General features: G+C 41.7%; 1 protein-coding gene across 1 annotated transcript; it reads right to left on the minus strand.

The window, feature by feature from the left end:
• Nucleotides 1-1,448: 1,448 nt before the first annotated feature.
• On the minus strand, nucleotides 1,449-18,346 carry KLHL23 (kelch like family member 23). Its single transcript, XM_032293037.1, has 4 exons — nucleotides 18,059-18,346; nucleotides 15,967-17,181; nucleotides 11,208-11,360; nucleotides 1,449-3,689 (listed from the first exon to the last, which is right to left on the minus strand). The coding sequence occupies exons 2-4, from the start codon at nucleotides 17,177-17,179 to the stop codon at nucleotides 3,379-3,381; spliced, it is 1,677 nt and encodes a 558-aa protein (XP_032148928.1). The 5' UTR covers nucleotides 17,180-17,181; nucleotides 18,059-18,346; the 3' UTR covers nucleotides 1,449-3,378.
• Nucleotides 18,347-27,939: the final 9,593 nt, after the last annotated feature.

Here is a 27,939-nt window from a genome sequence, read left to right on the forward strand (position 1 = left end):
TTACAGGTATTTATTTACACGAATGTGAAAACATAGGGCAATGTGCCTTTCAGCAAGTACCCTAGATGCTAATCCTCTTTCAGTTCCAACTAAAACACTGAAAATAAAACCTATAAGAAATAACAACTTCTTAAAATTTGGATAAACATCTTAATCCAGGCTTAAAATAATCTCCATGATTTTCATTATTTTGTAAAACAATGTTTGCCCTCCCAAAGCAATGGCTTGCATCTGATTTTAGTGCAAGACAAAAATACATACATATATATGTGTATGTGTACATATACATATATATATATGTATGTATTTTTGTTTTTTTGTAGAGTCAAGGTCTCTGTTGCTCAGGATGGAGTACAGTATGATCATGGCTCACTGTAACCTCAAAACTCCTGGGCTCAAGGGATCCTCCCACTCAGCCTCCCAAGTAGCTGGAGCTACAGGCATGCATCACTATGCTGGGCTAATTTTTAAATTTTTTGTTAGAGATAGGGTCTCCCTATGTTTCCCAGACTGGTCTCCAACTCCTGGCCTCAAGCAATTCTCCCACCCCAGCCTCCCAAAATCCTGGGATTACAGGCTGGGATTACTAAAGTGCTTGGACTTAGTAAAATATTTTTCATCATACTGCAGTGATTTCAAATTTGAAATAAATGACAGAAAACTGTGTCTCTTCTTAATCGTTCCTACTGTGCACAAATCTATGGCAAAAAAAAAATTAATAGAAAACAGGAGCTTTTGACACAAAGTACAGCATTTTAAAAATTCAAAAAAGGCTGAGCACAGTGGCCCATGCTTGTAATCCTAGCACTTTGAGACACCAAAGTGGGTGGATTACCTGAGGTTAAGACTTTGAGACACACCTGGCCAACATGATGAAACCCTGTCTCTACTGAAAAAAAAAAAAAAAAAAAAAAAATAGGAGCTGAAAATTAAATACCTCAGATCACAAACTATTTTCAAGATCCTTCAAGCACCTCCAGCGTGCTTTTCTGTAAAAACAATCCATACCATTGTCCTCGTATACTGGACATAACACATGATAAACTAGATCTTGAGAAGGCCAAGAATATGATGTGGTCCATAATCTCTAACTTAGCCAAGACATACAAAATGCACATATAAATGATCAATTCTTAAAGTGACAATGGGAGTCTTACTGTGGCTGAAACAGGAGAGATTGTCCAGAGAAGGCCGGACTTGACTCAGGAGTTGACAGGACCTAGATAAACTGGCAAAGGAGGGGAAGGTGACTGCAACTGTTCTCACCTGTGCCAAGAAGTAGATCTCTAAAGCACTACTGGGTAGCATATTAGTTACAGCATTAATTGCTAAATGTTCTTCAGAGCAATACAATAGTCTACAATTCGATTCCAGACTGACGTAGTCTACAATTCAGTTTTTTTCATTAATTCAGGCTATCTTTCAACCCAATCAGCCCAAATTCAAGCAGTCTTACTAAGTAGAGTGATTTATTTTTATTGAAAATGCAAAGTAATATTAAAGAAAAGATTTAAATAAATAAAGTCATTCCATATCCTGCTATACGAACACAATGAATTTGTTTTGCATATTACCTTCCACATGCATAAAGATTTTACAAAGTCACAATCATAGTATGCATACGATTTTCTACTGTGATCATTTTACTTACCATATCACAAACATGTCCACAGTCTTCCAAATAATTATTTTAATGGCAGTATAATATTTCACTATTTTTATTATCCCACTTTCTTCTTTGACATGGAGATGTTTTTCCCAACTTTTGTTATTATAAAGAATGCAGACATAAACATCTTCATGCATTTCTTTTTTTTTCTGAATTATTTTTAAGGTTAAAAGTATAGAAGCAGAATTTATAGGGCAAAGGATATGGTCATTTGTACGGCCCTTGCTATGTAGTACCATATTGTGTTTCCAAAGGGTCGTATCTATTTAAAATGCCATCTGAAATAAATGCACTAAAAATTTCCTTCTAAATTTTTTTAAAATCAAAAGTGCTAGGTAGTTTTAAACTTCAGTAAAGTTAAAAATAATTATTGTCTCTTTTTAAAAAGTGAAGAGTGTGGAATAAATGGTCTCACAGATAACTAATGGTTTAAAGGAGTTAAGCAACACATCCCAACTATTCCCAAGTTATGGCACACATGGAAAGTGATGCTGCAGGCACACTGAAGAAATGAACAAAGGCGGTTCTGGCCAGAGGCTCCAGCCACTCAGGCCACCTCTGGGTGTAGCAAAGGGTGAGGGGATCCGTATCTAGGCATATCTGTGATCTGCAGTGCCAGTGTGCATGGCTCAGGAAGCTCTCATCAAGGAGACATTAAATGATTTAAACTCAAGTCACATAATCTAGTTAGTGGCAGCGCTGGGAAATAAATGCAAATATCTTCTTGTCAATGTATTTTCTACTAATCACAACTGCTCTACATGCTTTCTGGCTCTAAAATTCAATCATATGTGCAGCTGTATATCTATATTTAAGAATAAAGAGGATTTCCTAACATGCTTGAACTAAAGACACCTAAAATAGCAATTTACATCAAAGCTGAAAATTAAAAACAGCTCTTAGCATAAACAAATATTTCACTATCTTCTCATCGATTTTTCAGACTTGCCGTTCTTTTAAATTTCATTTGTAAACTCTCTGAACAGTAACAATCTTTTGCACAGTATTTTGTATATCTCTGGTAGTCTGTAAATAGACAATCATAACAATAAATTATACTATAAAGGAAAAAACTAGACAAAGTAAATCCACATTCTAAATAATTCTAAAGGTGAAAAAAGTGTTAGGTGTTGATTTTGTAGAGGTAGAGAAGATTCCCTCTTTAAATTTCAAATCCCTGTTAGCTAATGGATTTTTTTTTTTTTTTTTTGAGACAGGGTCTCACCAGCCTGGTCTCCAACTCCTGGGCTCAAGCGATCCTCCTGCCTCAGCCTCCCAAAGTGCTGGGATTACAGGAATGAGCCACCATACCCAGCTAGGCATCTTAATAATGCTATCTACTATATTATAGGCTCTTGAGAGACATTTCATTCCACAGAATGATTCTGATCTATCCCCAGTGTTGATGCTACCAAGAGGAAAAGATTCACTGCAAAGGCAGTTCACATTTTACCAAGTGTCAAATATTCCATATTACCTTTGAACAGCAGAGATTATAGGTAAGAATCCCATTGATTCAACTGTGTATATACATAAGATTTTCTTGACCATGAATCATTGCATTTGGGAGTAGAGTAGGGTTAGGAATTACGATTTACTGATCCCTTATTATGTGCCAGACATGATATCAGGTAAGGAACTTCAAACCCTGCATTCTTTTTTAACTATACTCCAAAACAGTGATTGCTTGGTCATTTCTACAGATTCAATCAGACATTATACACACAAACGCACCCATGAGACCGCATGGCACTGGGAAGATTACCCACTATTTCCCACTTATTAAGATCTGGATCATATTTCTCAATGCTCTGAAGATATGTTCCCTTTGAGTAGGAATATCCTCCAGTGACATAAATACATCCATTCATGATGACAGCACCACACTCCATCCTCCTTTCCATCATGGGAGCTATCTCTCTCCATTCATTTTGTTCAGGATCATAACATTCTGTGATTGTAGTCTGTCCACCGACTAGATAGAGCTTATTTTCAAACGGAACTGAGCACAATCCATATTCTTTTAAAAAGAAAAAAAGAAAAGAGTAATTATTTTAAAGGATAACAAACAAAAGAGATACCACAGTGTGGTTATGTAATAATCCTTTACAATTTAGCACACAAAAAATAGGGGAGTGGTAACATTTGATTCTGGCACACAATACTGCAACACTGAGGCTGAAAATCATTCCCCGTCACCCGACTCAAATGGCCTCTTCCTGCCATGCAGCCATTATCCTTCAGCTTGTCTTTAGCTGGCTCTGTAGGAGGCCAGGGAGGAACTCACCCCACAGATCACCTTTCTGAGAATTTCTCAACACAGACAACTTTTACTTGACACCTATTTGTAAACGACAGTAGCAGTAGAGTCCTTATAGAAGAAAGACACACTCGATAAGCAGTGGTGTCCCTTCAGGTCTTGGCAGCTGTCTCCTTAGCCAGTAACAGGCAATCTGGCATGCCTGCTGCCACAGGTGCCACACAGGGTGGCCTTGTGTGCTTCTCACACTGCTGGTCCAGTTATAAATGCAAGAAGTTAAAGAAACACACCCATACTTGTAGGACATGACAGTCCATCATCCTTAGAAGCTGTGAAAGGCACCCCAGGCAGAGGGCTGCTGTGTGGTATCTGGGCCCTGGGGCTGGGAGTCTGTATATAAGAGGTCCCCCTCCAAGGCTGTTTTAGTGTTATCCATTTTATCTCCTCCTCTATACCCAAACGTACTGGATCTTCAAAGCACCAGGATTATCTCGCAACTCTACTTCTCCCTTCTTCCCAGGGCTATGACAAGGGTGAGGCTAGCAAGGTGCTTAGGGTGCAAAATGCAGGGAGGCAGAACTCTGTGAGTCACTTGCATGTGTCGCCTTACATTTTGTGCCTGAAGCATCTCCTTTGTCTCATCCTGGTGCCTGCTCTGTTTCTTCCATGCCCTCGCATTTGTCATCACTCCTAACCTGTCAGTTCACTCTCTGGGAATATCAGTCATAAAATTACACTTAAATACCTCTAGCTGCAGCCCTGAAGGAAGAGGAGGATTAGTCAGTGCATTCAAATTAAAGCAAAGAAAGATTTAGCTTGTTATCGCTGAGCTGTTCCTTCCGCCTTGAAGTCTCTCCCATCCCCAGGTCTCTGCACAGCTGTGTTCTTTCTGTCATTCAGGATTTGTCTTACTCTCATGTCTTCAAAGGACCTTCCCTGACCACCCAGCCTGAAGTGGCCAGTCAGGCGTCTCTACCACATCATCCTATTTTAATTCTCTCCATAGCACTTTTCATTATCTGGAATGTTTCTTTTCCTTTTTTAGAGACAGGGTCTTGCACTGTCACCCAGGTTGGAGTGTAGTAGCACAATCTTAGCTCAATATAGTCTCAAACTCCTGGGCTCAAGTAATCCTCCCATCTCAGCCTCTCAAGAAGCTGGGCATCTTGAAATGCCCAGTTCACTACAGGCACACATCACCACAACTGGCTAATTTTTGTATTTTTTGTAGAGATAGGGTCTCCCTTTGTTACCCAGGCTAGTCTCAAACTACTGGCCTCAAAAGATTCTCCTGCCTCGCCTGGCCAACATGGTGAAACCCCAACTCTATTAAAAACACAAAAAATTAACTAGGTGTGGTGGCAGGTGCCTGTAATCTCAGCTAGTCAGGAGGCTGAGGCAGGAGAATTGCTTGAACCCGGGAGGTAGAGGTTGCAGTGAGCCAAGATCGCGCCATTGCACACCAGCCTGGGTGACAGAGCAAGACTCTGTCTTAAAAAAAAAAAAAAAAAGAGAGATCCTCCTGCCTCAGCCTCTCAAAGTGCTGGGCTTACAGGTATGAGCCACCACACCTGGCCAGGTGTGTTTATCATCTCTCTCTCCCTCCTGGCAGCCCAGGAACTGTGTCCTGCCCACTAATCTATTCCTAATTGGAGAATGGCAAGTGTCTGGCACCTCGCAAGAATTCAGTAAACGTTTGTTGAATTAATGAATGAATTGTACTTTGTACACTCATGTCCCAACGTGTCCTCACATTATAAGGTGGAAGGAAAGCTTATAAGCAAGCCCCTCTTTAGAAAGAATAATACAATCAGAAATGTGATTTCTACCTGAGTGTGGTGGCACACACCTGTAATCCTAGCTACTGGGGAGGCTGAGACTGGAGGTTTGCTTGAACCCAGGAGTTCAAGACTAGTCTGGGCAATACAGTGAGTCTCTGTCTCTAAAAAAAAAAAAAAAAATTGTTTTCCTCTTTAGAAGTGGAAGACAACTTCTTATCAGTAAAGTTCTTCTCCCTCAGTTCTTTGTTATTGGGTTTTTTTTTTTGAGACAAAGTCTCGCTCCGTCTCCCAGGCTAGAGTGCAGTGACACGATCACAGTTCACCGCAACCTCTGCTTCCCGGGTTCAAGTGATTTTATGCTTCAGCAACCCAAGTAGCTGGGATTACAGATGTGTACTGCAGCTGGGATTATAGGTGCACGCCACCATGCCTAATTTTTCTTTTTTTCATTTTCTTCATTCGGTGTGCATGTTTTAACATTTGGTGCTAATTTTTGTATTTTTAGTAGAGATGGGGTTTTGCCATGTTGCCCAGGTGCTGGTCTTGAACTCCTGGGCTCAATCAATCCACTGGGATTACAGGCATGATCCACCATGCCCAGCCCTCCCTGGGTTTTGACAGCTAAGGAAAGTCTCAGAAGACTGCATTTTTGCTTCGCTTCCCCATATTTTTCTCAAGTTACTGACATCCAAGAAAGTAATTCTCCTACTTCTTAAAAACTCATTTGTTACTTTCCACTTATTTATATGTTGAATTTTTATAGGATTCACTTGTTTCAAGTACTTGAAAACATTGCTTATGTCGATTATATGAATCATTACATTAATGGTTATTGTGAAAATCAATGATAGTTCAAAAATTTTATCAGTTGGTAAAAGTGATTCACCATCACTTACTAGGCTTTTCTTAAATTACTCAAAATTTACCAAAAAACCCTAACTTTTGATTCATATGTTAAGAAAGCCATCTCAGTCTTCCTATAGCAGTAAAAATATTTAAACTATAGTGAATCCTAATCATTTTTTCTCTTTTACTCAAATACGACACATGTTCCGATGTTGCTGATAGGAACTTTTTCTTCCTGAGCTGTAACTGCTTCTTTTCTTGTCGGTTAACCCCTCCAAGCCACTGAGGCTCCGGCACTGTGCCTTGCTCACTGTGCTCCTAGCACTGTGTATACAGCAGCATGTAGGATGCACATAGCAGATATGTTAGACATGAATGAGCGAACAAATGAATAATCAAGGATGGGAGTGATGCCATCTGTCACAGCTCAAAAGTTTACACACAAGTATTAAACATCCACACACGGACGATATGAACAAACAACTAGAGGGATTCAGAGAAAACCACAATATCCATCTGAATTGACTTCAACTTTTTTCCTAAGATCTTTTCTCATTAAAGAGCCTGTAAAGTTTACGTAGTCTAACTTTCTGATTTTACTGGAAAGAAAGGCCCAAGAGCTTAAATGGCAGAGCCAGGAGAGCTTTTTCCCTACTTGACACAGCTCTCCACAGGTCCTTCTTTATCACACACTGCTTCTTCTCGGCTCTTCACACACTCTTCTTCCTCAGCTTATCCCTCAACTCTGCCCGTTTCCTAGGATTCTGCCTGTAGCTATACTACTGGTCTCACTGTCCCAAGGCATCTTATTCATCCCCATACCCACAGCCACCACCTAAGCAAACAATCCCCAGATCTCTACATTCAGCCACCTCCCTTCTCCGCTGCAGACTCACATTTCCCTTTGCCTGCTGGACAGCTCCTTTGGGTTATCCAATGAGTCCGTCACTCCAAACAACAAAATTGAGCTCATCATCTTCCCTCTTAACCTCCCTGTCAGCTCCTCCTTCAGTACTCCCCATTCTCCCATACAATGAACCAGAGCCCCTGAGATGACTGTCAACTCCTTTCTCTCCCTCATCTCCTATATGCTGTCGGCAAAGGAGGCAATCAGCTGCTGAATCTGACATTCCTCACATGGGCCCCTCTTTTCTACTCCTGTCACTCTTCAGGCTTTCAGTATTTCTCCCTTGGTTAAACGCAATAGTCGTAGCATATCCCCTTGCTGTTTTTCTCCCAATCTACCTAAAATGAGTTCTCTCCTTAAAAGTAGAGCTGGGCTAGGCATGGTGGCTCATGCCTGTAATCCCAACACTTTGGGAGGCCAAGGTGGATGGATGACTTTAGGCCAGAAATTCAAGACCAGCCTGGCCAACGTGGTGAAACCCTGCCTCTACCAGAAAAATACAAAAATTAGCCAGGCGTGGTGGCACATACTTGTAAGGTCAGCTACTTGGGAGGCTGAGACACAAGAATCACTGAACCCAGGAGGTGAAGGTTGCAGTGAGTCAAGACTGCACCACTGCACTCCAGCCTGGGAAACAGAGTGAGACTCTGTCTTAAAAAAAAAAAAGAAAAAGAAAACAACAACACAAACTACAGCGACCACACATCATTCTTTTGCTCAAAAACCATTGATGATTCTGCATCCAGACTGCCATTCAAAGCTCTCCAACTGAGCTCTCCCATCCGATCTCCCATTCTACCCTTACATTCCATTCATTCAGCCTACTTCCAGGTAATGGAATACACCTGAAACTTTCCTTTCCACCTTCCTCCAGTGGGCTGACTTCTTGCCAGAAAAAACCTTCCTCAAAAACTACCTTCCTTATTTGGAGCCATTCTTTAAGGCCCAGATCATAACCACCTACTGTTGGAAGCATTCTAAGATGAATTGGACTTACACTCTTGCCCTCAATTAGACTTACACTCTCTTTATTCTCAATTTCAATAGCACTTTTGTTGTTACAGAACTTAGCAGAGATTGTCCCATATTTCCATTATGTATGTATATTTCCTCCTGGATTCTGAGCTCCTATGGCAATAAAGACTAGCACTTTATCATCTTACATAATTATCAGAATCCTACCTTTTCCAATGTAGGGTCACAATAAATGCCGCCTTGAATTCAACGTAACTATAGTCCCATGTTTTCCAGCTATACAAACTATGCCATTAAAGGGGTTAAAAGACAATATTTATATTATCTTTAAAAAATAATAGTAGTCATGTCTTCTCAATGTAGGCTATGTATCTCCATGAGGTTGACTCAAGGATGACATTTTATATTCCTCAGGAGGTGCTGCTGAAGTCCGTAAGAAACAAACCTTGCTATAATTCAGTGGAGGCAAATGCACAGGCTTCAGGGGTTAAGGATTTAACAGACTAGCTGAGCGAAGCTGGCCAGGAGCAAGAAAAACAACAGCACAGGCCCCCTAGGTCAGTGACGTGAGGAGAATAGGAAGGACTGTGATGAAACGGAGCACACAAGCCTCATTTAGGGGAAGAGCTGCCCCCTGGCTCCCGTAACTACTGCCTAGAAAGAATACATCCAAGGGTGCCAGGTCTTCCCATCTCTTCTAAAGGACCGAAATCATGATTCTTATTTGAAATTTTCTAAATTTTAAATATTGGTAACAAGCCAGTTCAAAAATATCTTAGGCATTGTGAAAGCTAAACAAACCATATTATGCAAGGTGCTGATTTAAAATCGATTTTTTTATGTTTCATCAGGAAAAAGTTCAATGTAAACCAAAACTTTACATGTGGATGTGTATTATGTTACCATTGATTTATACTGCAATTAAACATTTATATAGGATTTTCAATTTGCCATGGCTTATTAATACTTTGGATTAATTCCAAAGTCATGCTGTTTTTCAGACTCTTTCATGTAGTTAACAAGCTATATGAAATTTAAGTATGTTATGCAAAACTTTTTGAGGGAACCTCTTAATAACATATACATTAAACTTACAACATAAATAAATGCCCTCTAATTTGTGAATTCTGACTTTTCATGCATTGGATTTTCTTTGTAAAGGTAAGTCTGTCCACAATAGGCAGAGTAACATCTAACTCCCAAGGTTAACATGAGGTTCAAGTGAGATAATAGTGAAATTCAAGCCAGGCTGTCTAGGTTTGAACCTCAAAGTAGCCTGGGCAAATTATTTAATCTCTTTGTACTTCGGTGTCCTACAAAATGTGATAAAAACAGTACCTAGCTCATGGAATTATTGCAAGGTTTAAACATATTATACATGTACAATAACTGGAATAGTTTGTGCCTGGCACACACTGACTGAATAAATGCTATTACTCACTATGAGCTGTTATTATTCCCTTCCATTATAATGTCATTGATCACGGCAGCAAGTGGTGAGGAGTCTGGGATGGCACATTTGAGGTACTAGGAGGCAGAAGTTTACCCATTTCATGATGTCTCTAGAGCCAGGAAAGCCTGTGGCTTAAGTTTCTTCTCATACAAAGCCTGGGCATATGGAGATGCAGCACCAGATTTAGGGGTGCTTCAGCTGAACCACCATATGGGATAGATGATGTATGGGCTGGAAGTAGCTGTCTTGGTTGAAAGCAGGGGAGTCTGCTCCCTTAAGGAGAGGCAGATTGTTTAGTGGCTACAGCACAAGTTACAGAATCAGACTGCCAGATTTTGAATCCTGGTCTACCACTTTCAAACTGTGAAACTGTGACCCTAAAAAAGTTACTTATTGTTTCTAAGCCTCCATTCCCAAATACATAAAACACTGACAAACAATACCTGCTCACAGACTTGGAGTGAGAATCTGAGGTAATATACAAATGAAGCACTTAGCCAGTGCCTGATCTGTAGAAGTATTACTAGTCCTCTCAGATGATTCCAGCTTGTGAATTTCAACTACCCTCTCCAGTGACCCACATGGAAGCCTGATGCGCTACCGAAAATGATTCAAGGTAACATGGTGGTATGATGATACAAATCTTTCCTATTGAAAACAACTTAAACCTATGGCATAACTGAAACAGGCTAAAACCTGTGCTTCCCTCTGAGCTCTTCACAAAGAGACAAGTCAAAGAACAAAAGACATCTAAGAAGGCAGGCCATTCCTCATGGCCAGACAGCATGTTCCCTGTATGACTGTTAAGGTAAGGCCAACATACAGCTCTGCACATTATAGAAGTGAGTGCTTAACAGTAAGTGAAACCTGGAAAGAACACACTTCCGAAACAGAAAATAATCTCTCTAGCTGAACTTCAATCACTGGGTATCCTTTCTGACTATCTGATAGACAGACGGTGCTTTTCAACTACTTATGAACATTATGTTTTACATAATTCATGTCGTAAATGAAAGATGGCACATAAAGGAAAAGAAAACACAAAAAAAAAACTAAGTGAAAACAATTTTAAAGAAGCTAATGTTTTTGACCATGTGGACTTATAATGTGCACTGTATAAAGACATCAGGGAAAATATTTGTAGATACCACCCAATCAGAATCTCATCGTGATTATTGTTGAATATATATGAATATTTTGAGCCTTTTAATTATGCCCATGTGTAATCTACAATAAAATCAGCATCTTCTATTTCCAGCCCTTACACTGATAAACTGCAACACAACATATACTATTTGAGACAGTATTTTTGTTACCTGGATGTGGACTGGAGGTGATGAGGCTCCATTCGTTGATATCGGAATTGTAGCTCTGAACCTTGTCATAGGTACAGCTTCCTCTGTAGCCACAGTGGCCACCAATGACGTAGATAACATCATGTAAGACACAGGCAGTAGCATTTCCCACACCTGTGTATTAATTAAAATCACATCTTTAGATCTTTTTTTGTTCTTTTTTGCACTGAACACTGAGCTAAATTTATTGTTTTTGTTATTATTGATGGTAAAATGCAAGGTACTGTTTTAAGTGCCATAAGAGACAAAAGAATAAAAAAGGAAGGCTCCTTGTGCTCTTTTAAGAGAGGATGAGATGTCTACACAAATACAGCCATGGACCACACAATGACCTCCATAAAATTATAACAGAGCGGAAAATTTCCTATCACCTAGTGATATTGTTGTAGCCGTTTTAAAAACATGGCATAAAGCCTTCTCGTGTGTTTCTGGTGATACTGGTGTAAATAAATCTACAACTCTGGCAGGTCCTTCAAGAGGTATTCCAGAAGAAGGCATTATTATCACAGGAGAGGATAGCCTATGCCTATTATTACCCCTGAGAGCCTACAAGTGGGACAAGATGTGGATGTGGAAGACAGTGATATTGATGATTCTGACATTGATGATCCTGACCCTGAATAGGCCTCAGTTAATGTGTTTGTGTCTTATTTTTTAACAAAAAAAGTCTAACAAGTAAAAAAATAAGTTATATATATAATATGCATATTATATTATTATATATTGTATTATAATATTAAAAAGCTTATAGAATAAGGATAAACAGAAAATATTTTTATATAGCTATACAAAGTCTACAGTAATGCCTGTAATTCCAGCAGTTTGGGAGGCTGAGGTGGGAAGATCACTTGAACCCAGGCGAAGTTTGAGACCAGTCTGGACAATGAAGTGAGACCCCATCTCTACAAAAAATAAAAAATTAGCCATGTGTGATGGCATGTGTGATGGCATGTGCCTGTAGTCCCAGCTACTTGGGAGGCTGAGGCAAGAGGATCACTTGATCCCAGGAGGTCAAGGCTTCAGTGAGCTGTTTATATCACTGCAGTCCAGCCTGGGTGTCAAGCAAGACCCTGTCTCAAAAAATAAAAATAAAAAGTAAAGTCTACAGTAGTGTACAGTAATGTCCTAGGCCTTCACATTCCCTCACACTCACTGACTCAACCAGAACAACTTCCAGTTCTGCAAGCTCCATTCATGGTAAGTGCCCTAAATAGCTCTACCATTTTTATCTTTTATACTGTATTTTTACTGTACCTTTTCTATATTTAGATACAAAAAGACTTACCATTGTGTTCTACTGCTTAGAGCATTCAGTATAGTAACATGCTGTACAGGTTTGTAGCCTAAGATTACAGGCTATACACGTACAGCCTAGATGTGTATTAGGATGTACCGTTAGGATGGTACAGCCTGTTGTGTAAGTATGACGTTCACATAACGAAAACTGCCTAACCACACATTTCAGAACATATCCCCACTGTCACTGTCAAGTGACACATGGCTGTAATTAGAACACTAGGTATAAAATGGAAGAAACACCATTATAAGGGGACAGATGAACTACTGGGGATGGTCAGGGCAAGAAGACACTGCATTTGACAAGGGAAATCACAGTAGGTGGTGGTGGAATTTGACCTGGGTGATGGTAGGGAGTTGGCAGGTACGGGTGAGAGGAGGCCATTCCAGACAGAGGGAAACGCCAGTGCAAAGGCTTACTGGACAATGTCAAGTAGCCCAGTTTGACCAGGGCAGGCGGCACAATGGGGGTCACTGCATGGAATTTTAAGGCTGGCATGGCAAGCGGAAGCCATATGGCAAAGATATTGATGCCTAACAAAGAATCTGGATTTAATTCTGCCAGATTTTTTAGGTTTTTAAACAAAGGAAGAGAGCAACTAACAAAAGGAGGAGGACAGCTACCAGAAAGATCTAGGTATTGGCTGGGGCGAGCAATCCCGAGGGCCTGATTTTGGAGGGGCTTTGGGGATGGAGGGAAGAACATAGAGAAAAGAGACACAGGTAAAACACACCAGCCTTGATGACGAACTGAGGCAAAGGCAAACCAGAGTGATTTTGAGGTCCTGAGCTGGGAAAATTGGAATCAATGATGCCAAAAAAAGTAGGGAGGAGGAAGACAAGGAAATGGGTTCAGAGGGAAGACGGGAAAAGAAGAAAGATGATGAGGCTCATTTTAGTTGAAAATGCTGGTTTTGTCTTTCCACTAACTTTTACTTAGCACCATTTTGCAGGATAAAGTTCAATCTTCTCGTTCCTTTCTATTCCAAAATAAAAGCGGGTTTATAAGCAGGACAGTTATGATGGAAAAAAAATAAAGATTTAGGAGTTCCTAAACAGCCAAGTGTTTATTTCTTCTTTGCATATTAATGAACTTAATTTGGGTCTAGGACCAAAAAAGGAAATAAATTTTAAATTTGACAGTGCCCAAATTAAGTTCATTACCAGAGAAAGCTGCTAGTTCACTTCAAGACTACAAAATAAAATGAATAGAAAAAAATGTCATCCTTTCTACCCAAAAATGGGAAACTAAAAGCTCAGTATGGCGGGGTGTGGTGACTTATGCCTATAATCCCAGCACTTTGGGAGGCCAAGGTGGGAGAATCACTTGAGGCCAGGCGTTCAAGACCAGCCTGGGCAACACAGTGAGACCCCATTTCTATTATAAAAAAACTAAAAATTAAATTTAAAAAGTTGTTTAAAAATTTTTCTGTATGAGTCCACCCACCAAAACAAGTATTAGTCAAAACTGCAGAGAACTGGCAAAGCGTTACCTCTCCCTGGGATGACATAACAAGAATCAAAGACATAAACAAGAATCAAAGCTTTGAGTTCAAAGTATAAAACTGGAATTTCAGATGCAGTTATCAGGTGAGGGAGGACTCTCAGGTAAGAAGGTCTCCTACTCTACTCAAGGTTAAGGCAAGCACACATATGGCTTTTGTTTCACAGTAGATACACCATCGCAGCATATTTTTTTTTCAGCAAGCATTGTTCTAAATATAAATTTTTAAAATTTCAGTGAAGTAATAAGCTTTCATTCTCAAAGAAATATACTCTGAACCCAGGCTTATAATCCCAGCACTCTGGGAGGCCAAGGTGGGCAGATCACTTGAGGTGAGGAGTTCAAGACTAGCCTGGCCAACATGGTGAAATCCCGTCTCTATAAAAATATAAAAATTAGCTAGGTGTGGTGGCACACGTCTGTAATCCCAGCTACTAAGAAGGCTGAGACAGGAGAATTGCTTGAACTTTGGAGGTAGAGGTTGCAGTGAGCTGAGATCACACCACTGCACTCCAACCTGGGTAACAGAGTGAGACTCCATCTCAAAAAAAAAAAAAAGAGGAAATATATTCTGAACCACAAAACCACTGAAACTGTTACATTATCCTTAAAAAACAGAATCAGAAATGTATGCTAGTTTATAATAGCTGCTAAAATATGCAGACTTTCCTTGTTTCTTTTGCAGGAGAGGGGTCAGGACATTCAGAGCCCTCCTGGAATCAGCAAGTAGTGGTAAGTCTCAGGCAAAGCCAAAAACCAGTGCAGCAACAGCACCAGGCTTTCCGCTACCTTCTCCCACCCTGGCGTGAGAGTGGTCACAACTTAACATGAAATTAATTTCTGCTCTATCAGAGCTGACATGTCCTAAAATGTTCAGGACAATCATACCTAACATTTACAGCATGCTTACTCTCTGTCAGACACTGTTCTAGGCACATCACAAGCACAGATTCATTTAATCTCCTCCATGATCCAAGACAAGGTATTGTCATCCCCATTGTACAGATGACAAAAAGGGGGCACAGGGCGATTAAACAATTTGCCAGAGCTCATCAGCAAGTAAGAGGAAAGCAGGGATCTGGATGCAGGCGGTTTAGCTTCAGAGGCACCGTCTCAAGATTGTTCTGCCTCTCAGCTTCCGGCCTGTCATCCAAAGATCATACCAGGTCAAATTTCCAGACCAGGTCAAATTCCCACACTCTCACTAGCATTAAAAAAGAAACAGAAAAGCCTGGGAAGAAACATTTGGGACAAAATGATACAAATTTGGTAACAACCTACCAGTTGTTTTTGTACAACTCCTCAGCACCAATGAATAAATATAATGAAGTAAGACTCTGGTTTAACATTTTTTCCACTGGGAGAGGAGAGCAAGGCTAAGGAACAAATTGCCAAACACAGCAGAAAATATCAGACGGATACTGAGACCCAGGGGTGTGCCAAGTTCCGTGGGCCACATGAGGGAGGGTATGGTGTCTGTCCCTCTCAGAGAGGACTGAATTGCAAAAGTAGAGGTTGCCTCTAGTTCCTGGAACAATGTACTTTGTTATATCCTGTAGGGACCAAACCTTCCAAGGTTTTAATGAAGGACAAGAGCTGATCGCATATTTTGAGAGGAAAAAAGTTGAATAGTTAAAAGCAGAAATTAAAAGATTTCAATTTTAAGAACACGAAAAAATGAAAACTGTCCAGATTTGTCTCTTCATCTAGCCCTTGACTTGAATATAAATTCTCATAACTCTCAAACAAGTTGGGAACTATGCTATAGTGTTTTTATCTGGAACATTCTGTGCAGCATTATTTGTACAATCCACTATATTTCCTAGATAGCATCCAGAAGTGATAAATTCAAGAGAAGTGAGACTGCTGGCCTGGCCCCAGACACCTAAAAAATACAAAATAAACATAATCTCCACTTACCTTTAATCATATTTGCAATAGGAATCCATTTCTCTTTTAATGGATCATAGAACTCAGCCTCTTCTGCTGGAGCCCCTTTTCTGTAACCACCTAAAGCATAGACACAGCCACCCAAGGTGACTGCACAGTGGTAATACCTGGCATTGAGCATTGGTAAACCTTCTGTCCATTCGTCACTTTCACTGTTATATATCCACACTGTGTCAAGAGCTTCTATGTTATCCGTCCTGTAGCCCCCAGTTACATAAATGTTGGGTCCTAAACATGTAACCCCATAGCTCTCCCTGGTATAATCTGGTATTTCTGCTCCCTGAATCCAAACATTTGTCAAAGGATCCCATATGTGAACCTCTGATAAAGGATGCCAGTAATAGCCTCCAATTATATACATTGTGGCTGTGGACCTCTGGGAAATCTCTTTATGCATGGGATTCAAGGCATTGTATATTAGAGATCGGATCTTATTTTCAGTTAGCAGGCAGCTTCTTTGAAGGCCTAAGGTTGTTTTTAAGTACACCGGATCTATATCAATGTTGATATAGCTCAGTAGATTATATAGGCATTCAATTCGATTTTCTACATCGTGAGCAGTCCATTTAATAACTGGCTCTATGATAGCTTCTTCTTTCCAAACACTGAGATTCTTTCTGGACAAGATAAAGAGAAACTTTTCAAGGCTGATTTCCAGAAATTCTTCTTGTTGCCACACTTCCTTAAACTTTGAACATAGAATTCTTCGAGATTCCTTCTCTAGTTCTGGACACACATGAAATTCTGCAAAGGAGTGCATTCCAATACAATTATCAATATCCAAGTGCCTTACCAAAAACCGCTCACAAGCCTTCTTTACTGAAAGGAACTGTAGCAGATCTGCTGCCTCAAGCAGGCTTTGAACATTTCTTTTAGTTATTTCAATTTGGGAAGTGTATGCATAATTTACAAGGCCTTCCAGAACATCATGGTGGATGCCAGACAGTTTTATTTTATTTTTAAATTTTTCTTTCATGTCAGCTGTGAACATTGCCTTAAAATAATTGCTGCAAGCAGCTAAAACAGCTCGGTGACAATGGAAGATTATGCCTGAAGGACACTGAAGGGTAATATCAGTAAATAATCCATCCAAGTAAAATGTTCTGAATGCATCCAGAAAATCCACTGGATGTGTTGAATCCTTGAAAAGATAAATATAATCTTCTTGTCCTTTTAGAGCCATGGCTGCAATAAATATGAAATAACAAATGTGTTTTCAATTTTGCCCATTATCTCAAATAATCAATGCTAAATAACTGCCTAGCATTGGATATACTCCAAAACTGGACTAAGTTCAGCATTCTAAATGATAAATGCAAAATGTGGATGGACAGTTTGATCATTTATATGACTGTCAATTTAAACTCAGGGTTGCTTAGGGCTCAAAATGAGGCCCCCCGGATTTTTCAGTAGTCCTTTTGAGAGTACTGATTTGCTATTCCATTCACCGCAGTCTACCCTGGCCTGGTGGTCGGAGATGAGATCCCACTCTAGGCAAGACAAGTGTTCGAGGGTCACCCCACTCGAGGCCGGACCTCAACTGTCCTGGCTCGACCCCAATTCAACCTTTTACCCGAGCTCCGTCTCCCTTTCAAATCACATCGAAATGCCAAAAAGGGATGATGGAAACATAAATGGACAAGAAGAGATCTCGGCAAAGGAAAATCCTTCGCCCTTTCGCTTAAGGAAGGAGAGAAGGGAAGGCTTCCGGTCGCAGCCCCTGCAGCCCGCGCCCCCTCCCCCGCGCCCGCCGCAAGGGTTTCCGCGCGTCCCGCGCCTGGGCCCTGGCCCACGTTCCCGCCCTGCCCCGGGGCCAGGCGCGGGGCTGGACTCGAGGGCGCCGCGTGCCGCCGGCGGGCCCGGTGCCGGAGTCCCTCTGCCGGGCGCTCAGCGCAGGTGTCGGAAGGACGACGCAGGCAGCCCCATCGCAACGCGTTCGGCCCGGCCCGGAGCCCGCGCAGCCATTGTCTGCGCTCCCCTCCCGCGCGGCCTCGCTCCCCGCGCCCGGCCCCACTGGCTCCACACAGGCCAACCTCGGGCGGCAGGTCTGCACCGCACCTACCTCCTGCCGGGGCTCGGGACGCGGCGCTGGCCAGCTGGCTAGCAGCGAGCCGGAGCTGGGGCGCCTCTGGCCCCTCTGACCATCTTTGGAAGAGGCGTGCCGAGGCCGCCAGCTAGTGCGGCTCCAGCCCACAAGCAGCTCCTATTTTGGTGTCCCGGCTGCTCCCCCGCCTCCACCCGAACAGCCCCCCGCACAGTGTGGGCGCGAGGCCACTCGCTGGAACTCCCCTGTCGCCGGGCCGCGCGGCGAACGGGGCGGGGCGTGGGGGCGTGCGCGCGGCTCGGCCCCTCCCCGGTGGCGCCCCCCACAGCAGGTGGGACGGCTTCGCCGCCGCGCCGCCGCTTTCCCCTTCCTTGGCGCTTTCTCCCCTTCCTTGGCGCTCTCTCCCTTTCCTTGGCGCTCTCTCTCTCCCGCGCTCTCACACCGGTCGAGCGTCTTCTCTTAGATAAACTCTGAGTCCTGAATTGTTAATAACACCATATATGAGTGTGTCCGTGTGTGCGCGCACGCGTGTGCGTGTGTGTGTGTGTCTACACTTTCCCCTCCCTCAGTAGCTCTCACCAGCCCAGGGCCCAATTGTGAGGACAGAGAAGGGGGAAAGAGTGGAGAGAAATGAGGCACGACTAAAGGTCAGGGATTGGAGGCGCCTTCGAAATTCCAGAAGTAGCTGCCCTTTCCCACAAACGCCATCCCACCCCCACCCCCCCGCTCCAGCAGAGCACTCAGGAGGGAGCCTTGGGGCTGGTGGGCACGTCAGGGGTTAAGCTGGAGCTTTGAGAAAAACTGAGGGCAGCCGGGGCCAAGGCGAAATCCAGTCGTGCTAGGATTCACGTTACTGTATTTAGAGCACGGTAGCTGGAAGGAGCAGCCTTTCTGGTGACAGCCAGTCTAGTCACAGATGTCTATGTGGTACACAAAGTTCATTTTCTTGTTCCAACAAAAGCCAGTATCAAATATGTTCATATATCATTCATTCATTCATTCACAAGATTTTATTAAGTGCGTCGAGTGCCTGATAGGGATAAGCACTAGTGATCTAGTGTTGACAGATGGTCCCTAGCTCACAGAGACCTTCAATACCACCAGAGGACCACGTGTTTCCCAGAGTATGGTCTCAGAGACAGAATATACATGAATGGCCACATAGTATATGACAACAGAACTCTGAACCACAGAAGCCCAAGAAGCCAGACCACAACCTTGGTAGCAGCTGAACCAGAACAGTCAGGAAGTAGTCAAGGATTGCCAATTTCCCTATTTTTCTTTTCTTTCTTTCTTTTCTTTTCTTTTTCTTTCTTTCTTTCTGACAGGGTCTTGCTATGTTGCCCAGGCTGGAATGTAGTGGCACAATCATAGCTCACTGCAGTCTCGATCTCCTGGGCTCAAGAGATCCTCCTGCCTCAGCCTCCCAGGTACCTAGGACTATAGGTGTGCAATTTTTTAATTTTATTTTATTTTTATTTTTTTTGAGAGGGAGTCTTATTCTATTGCCAGGCTAGAGTGCAATGGCGCAATCTTGGCTCACTGCAACTTTCGGCTCCCAGGTTCAAGTGATTCTGCTGCCTCAGCCTCCTGAGTAGCTGGAACTACAGGCACATGCCACCACTCCCAGCTAATTTTTGTATTTTTAGTAAAGACCGGATTTCACCATAGTGGCCAGATTGGTCTCGAGCTCTTGACGTCATGATCCACCCGCCTAGGCCTCCCAAAGTGCTGGGATACAGGTGTGAGCCACCGCGTCCAGCCCAGGTGTGCAATATTTTAAATTTTTAAGATTTTTTTCAGATACATAGTCTCACTATGTTGCCCAGGCTGGTCTCAAACTCCTAGACTCAACCGATCCTCCTGCCTGGGCTTTCCAAAGTGCAACTTCCCTATGTTTACCCCTACTTCCACCTTAACACCAACCAGAGAAAGCCAAATATGTTTCGCAAGCCAATCACATAAGATACCCACGCCTCTAGCAGCCCACCTGCAGCTTTCCCATGGCAACAACTTCCAATCAGAGCATACCTGGGGTTTTTCTTCAATTCTATAAAGCTTTCCCACTTCTCTGCTCACCTTTGAGCCTCTGACAAAGTCAATTGATGGTGACTGGGACTCTCTTCTACAGCAAGCTCTGAATAAACAGCATCTATTTGTTCTTCTGTGGGTGGCTTTAGTTTAATTCCACAAATCAATTCATCTTAATTAAATTATGTGGGATGCTGGTTATGCAGCCCCCCACAACTACCACACCCCATGAGAAGACTTCCATGGGGTGGAGACCTAGGAATCATTCTAATCAAGGGCAGCAGGTGATTCTTATGCACAAATAAGAGAATGTGTTAGACCCAAAAGAAAGATGAAAGTTTAACATCCCAACATCTGGTAAACACTTTAGTAGAAAGGAAAGCATGTGACGTTTAGTTTCAGGCTTAAGGCTCATCTCTGCCACTTATCTAACATGTAGCCACTCACAAATTACTGAACTTCCCTGATCCTTAGTCTTTGGATCTGTAAAACACAGACAACATCCATACCTTCTTAACCTAACCTGAGGTTAATGGACAGACAAATTAATAATGAAGCACTTAGGACTTGGTATATAAATGTGTTAGCTACTATACTGAAAGAATATTTACACTTAATTCTGCGTCACAACCTTAATTTGGAAATTAGCATCTTCTTAACATGTCTTCAGAAATTGTGAAATTTGTAGTTAATAGTAATTATAGCTTGTCCTTCATAACTGATAGTGATGCTGTTGGCAGTGTTGCCATTCAAGGACACAATTGTGACTTATTAAAGGAGCCCTCTCACCATTTCTGTCACTGAAGTGTAGAGATGGCTGTTTTTGTAGCTCTAGTTACTGTTTGCCAACTTTGATGTCTAAAAAATATATAGTCTTGGCCGGCTGCAGTGGCTCAAGCCTGTAATCCCGGCACTTTGGGAGGCTGAGGTGAGTGGATCACCTGAGGTTGGGGGTTTGAAACCAGCCTGACTAATATGGAGAAACCCCGTCTCTACTAAAATACAAAATTAGCTGGGTGTGGTGGTGCATGCTTATAATCCCAGCTACTTGGGAGGCTGAGGCAGGAGAATCACTTGAACCTGGGAGGCTGAGGCAGGAGAATCACTTGAACCTGGGAGGCGGAGGTTTCGGTGAGCCGAAATCACACCATTGCACTCCAGCCTGGGCAACAAGAGCAAAACTCCATTTAAAAAAAAAAAAAAAAATATATATATATATATATATATGTTGATATATGCATATGTGTATGTATGTGTGTATATGTATGTATATATGTGCATATGTGTATATATATGAATATATATATAGGCTCCATCTAACTTAGATTAAGTGCTTCTAGAATCATAACTACATATAATAATAAATGATTCGTGAATAATAGAATTTACTATATTGTCATTTGTGCAGTTATTTCAGATTGCTACATGAACCAATTAAAACTCTTGCTTTCATTGCCTGATGTTTCCTGGTTGTGAATTATTGCTTAAATGTGTATATCAGTGTATATTACATATTAGGCTATTCTACTTCTTCACTTTGCCAAGAGAAGAGCAGATCCTGAAGGGTATTGCCTGGAATAGTTCCTCTTTACCCTATGCTTATCAAAGAGACCACTGCAAATGCTGATAGATTTGATCATTCAGAAACATATAATTAGCATTCATAAGTCAAATAAATTAATGATACTGTTCAAGAAAACAGATGTGCCTCTCGTATACTCATATAATTAGAAAAGAAAAAAGTAAATAAGAAAAAAAAAAGAAAACAGATGTGCCATCTGTGGTTCCAAGTCTTAAAGAAATAAAGTGCCGTCATGGAAATGAGACATAAATGATTTGGCAGACACTAAGCTTGGCCTGGAGTTAGATGCCTTATTGACATCACACTTCAACTTCCAAAGAACTCCTCATTCTGAAAATAATGATTTTATTTATAATTTTTATCTTATTAGTACATCTTTCCACTAAATACAGTCATGCCATTAAATGTTTGATATGCTGTGATATGATTATCAATGTGTGTAGATGATGGGTATAGACAGAACATTTAGTATACTTCATTTACATAGCGGATTAACAAATTGCTGCCAAGTTAAAAAAAAAGAGGGGGGGACTGGGCGCGGTGGCTCATACCTGTAACCCCAGCACTTTGAGAGGCTGAAGTGGTGGATCAGGAGGTCAGGAGTTTGAGATCACTCTGGTCTTTTTTTTTTTTTTTTGAGACAGAGTCTTGCACTGTTGCCTGGGCTGGAGTACAATGGCATGATCTCGGCTCATTCAAACCTCCACCTCTTGGTTCACACAATTTTCCCTGCCTCAGCCTCCTGAGTAGCTGGAATTACAGGTGCACACCACCACACCTAGCTAATGTTTTGTATTTTTAGTTGAGATGGGGTTTCACCATATTGGCCAGGCTGTTCTTGAGCTCCTAACCTCCGGTGATCTGCCTGCCACAGCCTCCCAAAGTGCTGAGATTACAGGTGTGAGCCACTGTGCCCAGCAGGCTATACCTAGATTTTACTAAATAGATTTAAAGGTATTATTTAACAGCCTATTTTAAAATCATTATTTATAACATGTTGGAAATTACAAACTTGGCAGATATTTAAACTTGCAATGAAAAGTTTTCAATATCGATCTAAAAATATGGAAGTGAGTACACAGTTTTTCAAACTTACTAGATTTGAAAGACCACTGATCTGGTCCCCAAACAGGAATTAGGCTATTACTATTTGGGGGAGTATTATTACTATTTAAAAGATAGCAGTTTATTTGGGAATATGTTTTTGTGCCACAATTAGAGTTCAATCCCAGATAAAATTAATATAAGACAGAAGGATAATAAACTAGGGCGTTTTCCATCATAAGCAATGGAAAAACAATACAAGTAAGAGCACTGGCTCAACTAACCCAAGAAAGACTGATACTATTATGTATGTCAGACATTAAATCTTGCCAAAGACTTGCTATCAGTAAAAGCCCAGGTACTTATAATAGGCTCCTAGATCCTCATACCCAGCTCTGCTTTGGCCCTTACCAGAAAGCAGTGCCTCAGGGCTTTCTCTGGGCTTTGCTATTATCTATTTCTTTTGCCTTGGCTACTCTTTCCCAGCTACCACTATAGGACTGGCTCACTCACCGCCATTAGAATTTTTTTTTTTTTTTTTTTTTTTTGAGACGGATTCTCACTCTGACACCCAGGCTGGAGTACAATGGCATGATCTCAGCTCACTGCAACCTCCGCCTCCCAGGTTCAAGCAATTCTCCTGCCTCAGCCTCCCAAGTAGCTGGGATTACAGGTGCATGCCACCACACCCAGTGAATTTTTGTACTTTCGTAGAGACAGGGTTTCACCATATTGGTCAGGCTGGTCTCGAGCATCTGAACTCAAGTGATCTGCCCACCTCAGCCTCCCAAATTGCTGAAATTACAGGCATGAGCCACCACACTTGGGCTTTTTAAAATTTTGTGGGTTCATAGTAGGTGTATATATTTATGGGATACATGAGATACTTTGATGCAGGCACACAATGCATAATAATCACATCATGGTAAATGGCGTATTTATGACCTCAAGCATTTATCCTTTGTGTTACAAACAATCCAATTATACTCTTTTAGTTACTTGAAAAAGTATAATTATTTTTGGCTATAGTCACCCTGCTGTGCTAGGAAATACTAGGTCTGACTTATTCTTTTTAACTACTTTTTGTACCAATTAAACATCCCCACAGTCCCCCACTACCCTTCCCAGCCCCTGGTAAACTTCTACTTTCTATCTCCATGAGTTCAATTGTTTTAATTTTTAGCTCCTACAAATAAGTGAGAAAATGTGATGTTTGTCTTTCCGTGCTTGGATTATTTCACTTAATATAATTTAGTAGAGATGGGTGAAATCCCATCTCTACTAAAAAGCTTTAATTTCTGACATATATAATGATATCAGTCTTTCTCGGGTTAGTTGAGCCAATGCTCTTACTTGTTTTTCCGTTGCTTATAATGGAAAAAGCCCTAGTTTATTATCCTTCCAGTTCTATCCATGTTGTTGCAAATGACAGGATTTTGCTTATTTTTTTTTTAATGGCTGAATAGTACTTAATTGTGTATGTGTACCACATTTCTTTATCCATTCATCTGTAGATAGACACTTAGGTTGCTTCCAAATCTTGGCTATTGTGAACAATGGGGCAGCAAACATGGGAGTGCAGATGTCTCTGATATACTGATTTCTTTCTTTTGGGTGTATACCCAGCAGCAGGATTGCCTGTCATATGGCAGCTCTATTTTTTTTTGAGATAGAGTTTCGCTATTGTTACCAAGGCTGGAGTGCAATGGCACGATCTCGGCTCACCGCAACCTCCGTCTCCTGGGTTCAAGCAATTCTCCCGTCTCAGCCTCCCAAGTAGCTGGGACTACAGGCCCGTGCCACCATGCCCAGCTAATTTTTGTATTTTTAGTAGAGACGGGGTTTCACCTTGTTGACCAGGATGGTCTCGATCTCTTGACCTCGTGATCCACCTGCCTCGGCCTCCCAAAGTGCTGGGATTATAGGCGTGAGCCACCGCGCCCAGCCGGCAGCTCTATTTTTAAGTTTTTTTTGTTTTTTTTGTTTGTTTGTTTGTTTGTTTTAAGAAAGGGTCTTATTCTATTGCCCTAGCTGGAGAGCAGTGGCATGATTACAGCTCACTGCAGCCTCGTCTGTAGCCTCAGGCGATTTTCCCTCATTCCTCCACCTCAGCCTCCCAAATAGCTGGAACTACAGACATGCACCACTGTACCTGGCTAATTTTTGTATTTTTAGTAGAGATGAGATTTTGCCATGTTGGCCAGACTGGTCTTGAACTCCTGGCCTCAAGTGATCAACATCAGCCCCAGCCTCCCAAAGTGCAGGGATTACAGGCGTGAGCCACCCCGCCCTACCTCATTGTAGTTTTGACTTGCATTTCTCTGATGATCAGTGATGTTGAGCACCTTTTCATATGTCTGTTTGCCATTTGTATGTCTTCTTTTGAGAGATGTCTATTCAGTTCTTTTGTTCATTTTTAAATCAGACTATTAGATTTTTTCCTATAGAGTTGTTTGAGCACCTTATATATTCTGGTTATTGATCTCTTGTCGGATGGATAGTTAGCAAATATTCTCTTCCATTCTGCGGTGTGTCTCTTCACTGTTCATTGTTTGCTTTGCTGTGCAGAAGCTTTTTAACTTGATGTGATCCCATTTGTCCATTGTTGCTTTAGTTGTCTGTGCTTATGGGATTCCGTTAGGTTTTTGCTCAAATGCCACCTTCCCAGCAAGACCTTCTTTTACCAATGTGTTAAAAACGATTTTGCTATTATAATTTTTTATTGTCTATTCTCCATCCCTGCTTTATTTTAATTCATAGTATTTATTACCATTTATATTATATATTTTGCTTATTGTGTTTCTCCCACTAGAATGTTAGCTCCATGAAAGCAGTGATTTTCTTGTTTTCTTTATTGCTACATATAGTTCATAACATGTAACAGATGTTCAATAAATATTTGTTGTGTAAATGAAAACTTGACTGGATTAAGAGTAAGACTCAGAATTTCTTTAAAAACTTGCTCAAGGGAGGGCTGGGTGCAGTGGCTCATGCCTGTAATCCCAGAACTTTGGGAGACCAAGGCGGGCAGATCACGAGGTCAAAAGATGGAGACCATCCTGGCCAACATGGTGAAACCTCATCTCTACTAAAAATACAAAAATTAGGCCAGGCACGGTGGCTCATACCTGTAATCCCAACACTTTGGGAGGCCAAGGCAGGTGGATCACCTGAGGTCAGGAGTTCGAGACCAACCTGGCCAACATAGTGAACCCCGTCTCTACTACAAGTATACAAAAATTAGTTGGGCATGATGCGGGCGCCTGTATTCCCAGCTACTCAGGAGGCTGAGGCAGGAGAATTGCCTGAACCCGAGAGGCAGAGTTTGCAGTGAGCTGAGATCGCACCACTGCACTCCAGCCTGGGCAACAGAATGAGACTGTGTCTCAAAAACTAAAACAAAAATTAGCTGAATGTGGTGGCTCATGCCTGTAGTTCTAGCTATTCAGGAGGCTGAGGCAGGAGAATTGCTCGAACCTGGGAGGTGGAGGCTACAGTGAGCCGAGATCGCCACTGCACTCCAGCCTGGTGACAGAGACTCTGTCTCAAAAACATAAAACAAAAAACTTGCTCAAGGGCACATAGTTGTTTAGGAAATTGCATAAGTGGCTTAATCCACAGATACTGCCCTCCTGCAGCATATGGTCTAAAAGTTTTGTGCTGGTTTTCATTTTTCAAATTCAAAGCATCTGGTTTATCCATCCCTTCATTTTCATTCTCCCTGACATCACACTTATCCAGGTCTTTGTCACTTCTCATCTGGTTTACTGCAAAACGTTTCTGTGTCAGTCTCTCTCCTTCCCCCGCAAGTTGTACACCATCTTTAATCCTCCCCAAACACCATTTTCCTCACACCACATCTCCCCCCCACCTTTTTTTTTTGAGTCAGAGTTTTGCTCTTGTCGCCCAGGCTGGAGTGCAATGGTGTGATCTCAGCTCACTGCAATCTCTGCCTCCCAGGTTCAAGCGATTCTCCTGCCTCAGCCTCCCAAAATGCTGGGGTTACAGGTGTGTGCCACCACACCTGGCTAATTTTTTTATTTTTAGTAGAGATGAGGTTTCACCATATTGCCCAGGCTAGTCTCAAACACCTGCCCTGAAGTGATCTGCCCACCTCTGCCTCCCAAAGTGCTGGGATTATAGGCATGAGCCACCATGCCCACCCACATCGCTTTCCTTTATTTGCTCCTAAGAGCTGCCAAGAAACAGTTCAAACTTCTCTAATCGGCTTCCAAACCAGACCATAAATTGGCCAAATCCCACTTACAAAGCTTTATTCCACTACTCCCCACTTTAAACCCTTCACTTCATCAGGCCAGCCACCTCATCACTACCTAATGAGCAATCTGCTCACTCCCATTTCAGTTTATATTGTTCCATCATCTGGAAAGTTCTGTTGAGTCCTTTTCATCTATCCAAATGCTTCTTATCCTTTAAGGCAGGAACGTCCAATCTTTTCGCTTCCCTGGGCCACATGAAAGAAGAAATGTCTTGGGCCACATAGAAAATATACTAACACTAATGATAGCTGATGAGCTAAAAAAAAAAAAAAAAAAAGCAAAAAAAGTCTCATAATGTTTTAAGAAAGTTTGCAAATTTGTGTTGGGCCACATTCAAAGCCACCCTGGGCCACATGCAGCCCATGGGCACAGGTTGGATAAGCTTGCTTTGAGGCATGAACCACTGTTTACCTCTTTTATAAGTCTACTCTTATTTCACAATTAACTGATTGATTACAAAACTCAGTGCTCTGTAATCATCTTTTCCCCTCTTAAGTACTTTTGTTAGTGTGCTGATTATTAGATGTTTTTGAAGCATATCTTGGTATTATGTATTATATATGTTCACATCCCACCTCTTCAATCAAATTGTAAATTCTTTCAAGGACATCATTCTTTGTAAGATATAATCCTACTTTTGTTGTTGTTGTTGTTGTTGTTGAGATGGAGTCTTGCTCTTGTCACCAGGCTGGAGTGCAGTGGCACGATCTTGGCTCACTGCAACCTCCACCTCCCGGGTTCAAGTGATTCTCCTGCCTCAGCCTCCTGAGTAGCTGGAACTACAAGCAGGTGCCACCATGTCCAGCTAATTTTTGTGTTTTTAGTAGAGATGGGATCTCACCATGTTGGCCAGGATGGTCTCGACTCTTGACCTTGTGATCCGCCCTCCCAAAATTCTGGGATTACAGGCATGAGCCATCAAATCCTACACTTCTTTTTTTTTTTTTTTTTTTTTTTTTTTT

The sequence above is a fragment of the Sapajus apella genome, unplaced genomic scaffold (assembly GCF_009761245.1).
Source record: "Sapajus apella isolate SASKATOON/1434 unplaced genomic scaffold, GSC_monkey_1.0 scaffold28, whole genome shotgun sequence".
NCBI lineage: Eukaryota > Metazoa > Chordata > Mammalia > Primates > Cebidae > Sapajus > Sapajus apella.